Raw genomic sequence first — 8466 nt, 5'->3', positions numbered from 1 at the left:
TTTTACTATTAGAAAGCAGATTTTAAAAATAAATGATTGAAATCATTATATAGATTTATATTTATTAAAAAGGACAAGCAGTGAACACTTTTGAATCTTTTAACATTTGGGAGTTAGTGTTAAATGCATGAAAATACTTTTAAATTATTTGTGTGAAAATATGAGTGTATGCCATGTACGGGTGCCTGCAGAGGTCATAATATCCTGGACCTGTTACGATTGCTGGGAACTGAACTCTGAAGAACAGCAAAGGCTCTTAATAACCATGGAAATCTCTTCAGGCTCCACTTTTTTTGTTTTTGTTTTGTTTTAATAATTGTGTGTGTGTGTGTGTGTGTGTGTGTGTGTGTGTGTGTGTTAGGGGTGTATATGCACAAGAATCAAGAATGCAGGTTTCTCTAGAGGCAGAGGTTTTGATCCTCCTTGAAACTGGAGTTATAGGTGGTTATGAGCCAGCCTGGAAATATGCTCTAGTGCCAACATTTCCACATCTTGGAAATGTTTATTCTTTATTAAAATAATGATATATCAATCGTTTCAATGCAAAATGAACCAAGCCACACTGGAGCCCCCAGAGTGCATCCACAATTGTTCCGTAGACAGCAATACAGCCCATGAGTCATCATTTGATTTCAGTAAGTTCATACTCAATTTCCTTTTTAGTAAACTTTGGGAAGTAGCCCAAGGTAACTGACTACATAAACACACCAGCCATCTACAGGACACCTAGCATAGCTCCCCGAGACACTGTACAGAAACAATGGACAGAGAAGTGAACAGCTTAAAGATAAAAGCAGTGCTCTTTGCCACTGGGAGTGTGCAGACTGTCAGTTTCATGAGAAGCTGTATTTCAGAAGGATGCAGGCTATACGGCCAGTACTTCAGGAGACTAAGGCAGTGGTAGCTGGACTTGAGGAACTACCTTGAAAAGGAAAACACTGCCTAGAAAAGGAAGGAAAGAGGCAAAGACCGACCAACCAACCAACCAACCACAAAAACAAGCTGCCCTTCAGTCTCACCTCTGAAGAGCAGCTACACACACAGTTAAAGGTTTTCCTCATTAAATACAGTTACTAAATAGCAACTCAAATGTAGGAAATTTCTAAAGGGGTTATTAAACTATTTTGCACAGAGCAAACTGCTATACACTACAATTCATCTTTGGACGTTGTGCATGTAGAGTCTGTCAGGACCCAGGCCTCAAGGCAACTGGGTCACCGTTTAGCAGAGATCTGTTGTCTTCAATTTCACTATTTTCCTTGTGGAGGTGCAGGCGACTCCTTGGTTTCTATAAATGTCATTTTGCAGGTGAATCACCACACAGGACAGTGCATAAAACCACTTCAGTGCCTCACATCTACTCTCCAGGTTTTCCCTCTAGCCTGTGGATCTTCTGCATTTTCAGCTCACAGGGGAAGGTACTGACTGCTCCTAGCCAATGTCAAGCTTTCTCAATTCCCCGAAGCAGCAGCTTCTTGTGGAGATTCAAGAATTTCCCTTGCTATTTTACACCATGTCCTGAAAGGTAGAGGGTCCCAGAACTTCATACAATACTAAATCTCCTTGGTGATCCCCTGGCTTCAGGGTGAGGATCAAGGGCCAGACCAAGCTTCAGAAAACACTTAGGAAGTTATTTCTGATTGGCTTTGCCTTCCTGGGTAGGGTGGGGTTCTGGAAGGCCAGCAGGCTGTGCGCTGCTGATCCTCTTCACGTTTACAGTCTTCCTAGATAGGGCTGGGGAGAAAAAAAAAAAGGTCCTTGCAAGAGGCTGAGGGACCCTGCAATCAATCTCCAGTGGCAGCGTGCAGATACCTCGCAATATCACTGTGGCCCTGCTCTTCAGCTAAGTCTACCGGCAGGCGGCCCCAGGCGTCACACACATCCAGCCGTGCCCCTGCCTTGTGCAGCACCACAAGCGTGTCCAGGAAGCCCTCTCGAGCTGCATCGTGCACAGGTCTGGTGAGGGTGGCAGGATCGGCGCAGTTGGGTTCTGCTCCGTGGAGCAGCAACAGCTCTGCCACCTGGGCGCTGCCCATCATCATGACCTGTGGGGGAAAGACGAGAAAGGGCTCAGAGGTTACAGAACTGAAGTTTTAGCAGGGGCGGCAAGGCGCATTCAAGCTTCGGATGTCTGGTTTCTCATTGGCTTATTCAATCCACTCCCCATCCTAGGCTGAACTCAACGTAGCTTCCATTTTATTCTCCACAGGTGAAACAATAAGAAAGGGCGGAGAAATGGCTATTTCTTACATGGAACATTGGACAACAAAGACTTATTTCGTTAAGTGATTCGTTAGCTTAGTTTGAACTGTTTTTTTTTTTAAATTTTAATTTTTTCTTTTTTTTTTTTTTTTTTTTTTTTTGGTTCTTTTTTTTTTTTTTTTCGGAGCTGGGACCGAACCCAGGGCCTTTCGCTTCCTAGGCAAGCGCTCCACCACTGAGCAAATCCCCAACCCTACCCTTTTCTTGAAAATGGACTTTCCCCCTCACATAAATTCTGATTATGATATCCCCTCCCCCGGCTACTCCCACCTCCTCTCCATCCCCTCGTGGATCTGTTCCCCTTCCGTCTCTTATTAGAAAACAATCAGGCTTCTAAGTGATAGCATAAAATATAAAACAAAAACTAATACATCAGAACTGAACAAAACAGAAGGGTAAGAGGACAAGAGAAATACAAGGCTCAAGGGACCCACTCTTTCACGTAGTCGGGGTTTCCATAGAAACAGTAAACTGGGAGCCATAATATATACACAAAAGATGCGGTGCAGGACCACCCCGACCCTGTGCATTCTGCCTCAGTCTCTGTGAGTTCATATGACGTCACTGATCATTTAGAAGACCTTTTGTTTCTTGATGTTTCCCCATCCCCTCTGGCTCTTACACTATTCCTTAGCCCTGTGGGGGAGGGAGTTGCTGGAGAAGCCCGAGTGTTCCAAGGTATCTCCCTTGCTACGTATTGTCTAGCTATGGGTCGCTGTTTCTGTTCACATCTGCTGTAAGAGGAAGCATCGCTGATGATGGCTGGGGCAAGGCCAGATATCTCCAAGCACAGCAGGGCAGTAGAAGTCATTTTATTGCTACTTTTTTTTTTTTTTTTGAACAATACTACTTGGTTTTAGCCTAGTTTGCTGAGCTATAGTCTCTGGATCTTGGTCCCTCAAGCAGTGCCAGGTTCCATCTTGTGGAGTGGGCCTTTAGTCAAGTTAGGCATTGGTTGCTTACTCTCACAAAGCTTAGACCAACCTTGCCCTAGCGTGTCTTGGAGGCAGGACACCAGGAACCAGGCTTCATATATACAGTTTTATATTGTTTTCCTCTAACCCTCTAGGTCAACCAACCACCTGCTGGTTGGTCTGACACACTCACTGGGAAGAGGACCCTCAGCTGAGAAAAGCCTCCACCAGATTGGTCTCTGGGCAAGTCTGTGGGACATTTTCTTGGTTAATGACGTGTGTGTGTGTGTGTGTGTGTGTGTGTGTGTGTGTGTGTGTGTGTGTGTGGTGTCCAGTCCACTCTGGGTGTGCACTAGACACACATGTGGTCCTGGAAAAAGGGTGACTGAATTTGAGCCTTGAGCAAGCCAGTAAGCATTGTTCCTCCATGATCTCTGCTTCAGTTCCAGCCTTGACTTCCATCAGAAATGCACTGTAGAATTAAATATAAGCCAAATAAACCCCTTTCTCTCTAAGTTCCTTTTGGTTATGACATTTCTTACAGCAGCAGAAAGCAAACAACATCACACAACGGTGATTTTATTATTATTATTATTATTATTATTATTATTTAGAACAACGCTTTACAGGAGAAAACAATAAACAAGGAAGTTTAAAAAAAGGTTTTGCTCCTTCAATGCCAGAGATGTCTGTGCTCACAAACATACCCTGCTCATTTGTGTGTAAGAGATCACGGGAAAGTTGTTACATTCCAAGCTTATGTAACATTATGGAAAAGTTATTTAGCACCTCATAACGTTTTTTAGCCTAGTGTGATATGCAGTGGGCAGTTTAGACATACAGTGAACATACACTGTAATGGGAAATTAGCATTCATTTATACTGTACAAAAATTTTAATGGTAAGTGGTATTTTTTTCCTGTATAAAAAGTTTGACTAGTACCTAAATCACAACGATGCTTAATTAGGGAAAGCCAACAACGATGTTTTGAAGATGTAATCCCCCTGCAGCTCCATTTGAAGGTAGCAATACAATAGGTTTTGATTTAGTGTCCTAAACGGTCACTGGTTCTGGTGGGCCTGTGTGCTTTGAAATTTACACAGTGGAAGTGGTCATTTTTATTACATTCACACTAGAAACATTCTTTTCTTCCTTCAAGAAACACAACAATCTTTTTCTTTCTTTTAGCGAGGTAAGGGCTATTTTTACAGCCACAAAAAGACTTAAAAGTTTTTAGTAAAGAAAATCATAAATAAAAATATTAAGGTCTTTATACTCACTTTACAATTATTTTTGTTACTCTTAAAAATATATTCTTTTGCTAAACACCTCTTTTTCATAAAAACAGAAGAGGAATGGTCCTTCTTTTCCTAAAAACCTACACCATTAACAAGAGCCCTGATTTTCATAGTCCCAGAGAAGGACAGTGAGGTAAGTGAAACTGGCGACTATATTAATCAACAGGACAGCACAAAAGCACTGTGTTAGATCCTCAAGAAACAAAGCCAATATTAACTACAGCAGGATTAATAAACACTGAACAAATGTATCTCAACCACCAATATAATGTTTAGGGAACCCTTTGTAGATCCGAAAGAACCCAACAGTTCTGTTGGACTTTGCCTGTTCGCATTAAACAGTGAAAAACTACACACTGTTACTGCCCGCATACAAGGAATTAAGTGTTGGATTTGGGAAATCTTTAGTCCTATGAATGCGATTAAGTTTACGAGGAAAGAAGAAAATAAAAAGGATTCATACTGCTGTTCACAAGATTAGAGTGAAGTCTCTCATCCCACGCACTACAGTTTTGAGGAATTCCCTGAATCTAGGCCATGTAACTGGTAATCTCATCTTTATTGTCATCCATGTCGTCCTCTCCCTTTCCCACTTTGCTCCCCGAGTATCGGACTTATTTCTATGACTGTAAGATAGCAGAATAAATATTGGTATTTTTCCATTATTGCAAAGATTCCAAGGCTGGGGACGTTGCTCACAGGCAACGCACTTGCCGGGCATGAACCGGGGACCCTGGGTTCCAGACCCAGCATCGCAAAACGAGGAAAAAGCCAATCTAGTGAAGAGGGATATTTCGATCGTTTTTGTTTTTCAGGATTTTTGCCCTTGCAAAAGGCAAAACCTGCCTCCCGTCGGGCCCGCACACATCCAGCACCAGCGGGCAGCCCAGGTGCCCGGGTACAACTCGCAGCCGCGGAGGGCAGCGCGCTCGTGCGCCCTCTGCCGGCAAGGCCTGGGGACCCCCGCTACCTGGATCGGGCGCCTCCCGAAGCGGTTGACGGCGTTGGGATCTGCGCCGGCTTCCAGGAGCTGCCGCACCGTCTCCACCTGTCCCCGCGCCGCGGCGGTGGCCAGGCCCGCGTCACTGCCGCCGCCCAACATGCCCTTGTCCCCGGTTTGTGGCAGAAATGGTCCTCCGCCGGCCTTGAGATTGTTACAGCCTCGTCTCTGAGCCGCTCCTCCTCTCTGGGGACCCAGCAGACGCGGTGAGCGTCCCGGGAAACGCTCGAGCCCTAGCGCCTGGGAACCGCACCGCGGGCACAGCCGACTAGTGCCGGGTGGGGAGCCCGCGGGCAATGTGCAGCAGCGTTCAGCACCGCCGCCGGTCCCGCCCCCTCAGACCACGCCTGCTAGTCTGACCACGCCCACATTTGGTGACGTCACGAGGCAAAGGGGCGGTGGGGGGGAGGGGTGCGGTATCGGAGAGTCGGAAGGTCTTAAACGCCTGCGCAGAACATTAAGCTTTCTAGTCTGGAACTTACCCTGGCCGGTTGGCTATTTTTGAAAAAGTTGTGCCTCTGCACTCAGCAGGCAGAACAGACGTCTTTATTTAGCCCAGGCCTGCAGGTTTCGCTCTGGAGACATTAATCGCTCTTTTGCAATTAGAAAAAAAAGAAAGCCTTTAGGGTGGAAAATGTCCACTTTGTGAAGTCGCTTGAAAGTGACAACACCTGTCATGCGCAAGGCTAGTTCATCTCAAGGCGGTATTTGAATTTAACGAGTTTCACTTCTAGCATCAGACCGAGCAGTTTTCTTTTGACAATGTCTCCTATTTAGTCAGCCAGGGGGGGGGGGGGGGGGAATCCCAAGGATCCCGTTTTGCCTCTCTTTAAATTGTTTGCCCGTGAGCTGTGGTTGTAATTCTGAAGGTAAAAAATAAATAAATAAATAAAAATAACGTTTTAGAGAAAGGTAAGATCACACACACACATAAGTGGATCATAAGAATTTAAGATCCCTGGACGTGTGCCTGTACTCACCTACTTGGAGGCTGAGACAGAAGGGTCCCTGAACTCCAGAAGTTCAAAGACAATCAGTATATAACTCACCAGGCCTCCTTCCAAAGCCTCTAAGGTCCAGTTCCACGTGTGTACTGTATATCTTAGTTTGCCTTCTTACCGATTGAAACCCACCTCAGCAAGTATTTGATTTTTAGCTATCATGTGTAATAAAGAGAATTTATGCAGGAATAATGAAACAATAAAACTTGGGTGTGGTGCTGGACCTGTCATTAAACAGGGTGAACCTGTCATTAAACCCTCCTCTGAAGATGTAAAGATCAAGTGTTGCATTTCTCCCTAATCTTCCTAGGGGAGACTGAGTGAACATATTGCTTTCCCATTTTTAAATGTAACAGCTGATCCAACAGTGAAATGGGAAGAGAGCCACACACGTCTGTTGCCAAACAACTCTGGGGAGATGCTGTGTGAGAAGGCTGGGCAGTTCTTACAAAACAGGTTCAGAGTGCTTATGCAGGGGGTCTTAAAGGAAGGCAGGTGTCTTATTTACAAAAATCAAAGACTTCAGAACGCATCTCCTGGTACACCTGTGTCAGATTCCCCATTTAGAACTATTTGCTGATGACTACTCCACTCTTAGTCCGAAGCAGAAGACTAGAAGTCTCCTTCTGGGTAAAACGAGTTTATAAACTGTTTATGTCCCCCTCCCCCCTAGGGAGTCAGCCATTCACTGTTGCCAGGGTGCACAGGCAGAATGGGCAATGGAGGAAGAAAGAGGAATAGTTTGGTGTTTTGTTAGCAAGTAGAAGAACTAAACCATCAGGTTGATATTAATGGGTGTGAAGCAAATAGATTCTAGGATATCTTTTACCAATAGAACTTTGCTACTTTGAAATTTAATTCATAATTAAATGTAGCACAGAAGGCTGTGTGTGTGTGTGTGTGTGTATGTGTGCATATGTGTGTCTCTCTGTGTGTGCCTGTGTGTGTCTGTGTGTGCCTGTGTGTGTGTGCATCTCTCTCTCTCTCTCTCTCTCTCTCTCTCTCTCTCTCTCTCTCTGAGCATATTATGTGTTTACAGGTGTGGAAGCTGGATGAGGATGCCGAGTGCCACGTTCTATACTTCCTGTCTTATTGCTTTGAGGCAGGGTCTTTCTTTGAACCTTGAGGTAAATGGGTGGCCAGCAAGCTCTGATTCTATCTCTGCTCTCCCCTTCCCCCAGCATTGTAGTTATGACTGTGTTTTGGACAATGCCCATCTTTTTAGGTAGATTCTGTCACCTGAGCTCAGATTCCCATATTCATGCAATGAACAATTTTACCCACTGAAGAATCTCTCTAGATCCAGTAGTCTGACTTGTAAGGATGTTGTGGACCATTTTCTTCCTAATGGATCCAGCTGTTTTAAATGCAGTCCAACATACCTACATTGACTATTGACTATGTCCTAAATTCTAACTTTAATATGGTGGCAGGTTTTAGTATGCTATTTTTTTTTTACTGAAAGAAATATTTATTGTGTATTTTTGGAGTTTATCAGATTTATTTATTTATTTATTCATTCCTTTTCAGTACTGGTGACCGAACAGGCTCTTCTGGATACTAGGCGATTGTTCTGCTGTGGGACAGCATCTCCAGCAAATGCTGAAGTCGTTAAAATATTCACCACAATCACACTGCTTCATGTAACCTAACAACGAGCTCTGGGCTTCTCTGAAACTTGCAAAGTAAAAGGTACTTTGCACCAGTATCTAAGCTACCTTCTGTATAGATCCTGTTTCTGGGGATAAAAACATTTATAAATGAGAAAATGCAAAAGAATTGTTTTCCTTTGAGGAAAACACAAGAAAATCACGACAATACCGGGGGAAAGCCAATGAGTAGACTGACAGAATTTTCCACGAGGAAGAAGTGGGAGTTTTACTCCTTAAGTTGAAGGAAAAGCGTTTGGGGTAGGGGCATTGCTTGTCAAGTGCGCGATCGCAGTCACCAGCACCAAGGACAGCGACAACCCATCCTGCTGGGCTGGGTG

The 8466-nt window shown here is 44.4% G+C and overlaps 1 protein-coding gene across 1 annotated transcript; it reads right to left on the bottom strand.

The window, feature by feature from the left end:
- Positions 1 to 323: 323 nt before the first annotated feature.
- Positions 324 to 5809, bottom strand: LOC116900349 (cyclin-dependent kinase 4 inhibitor B). Its single transcript, XM_032902106.1, has 2 exons — positions 5446 to 5809; positions 324 to 2045 (listed from the first exon to the last, which is right to left on the bottom strand). The coding sequence occupies exons 1-2, from the start codon at positions 5575 to 5577 to the stop codon at positions 1785 to 1787; spliced, it is 393 nt and encodes a 130-aa protein (XP_032757997.1). The 5' UTR covers positions 5578 to 5809; the 3' UTR covers positions 324 to 1784.
- Positions 5810 to 8466: the final 2657 nt, after the last annotated feature.

This window comes from Rattus rattus, chromosome 1, assembly GCF_011064425.1.
Source record: "Rattus rattus isolate New Zealand chromosome 1, Rrattus_CSIRO_v1, whole genome shotgun sequence".
NCBI lineage: Eukaryota > Metazoa > Chordata > Mammalia > Rodentia > Muridae > Rattus > Rattus rattus.
Note: the sequence above shows the minus strand (reverse complement) of the source record. Positions and strands in the feature narration are given on the sequence as shown.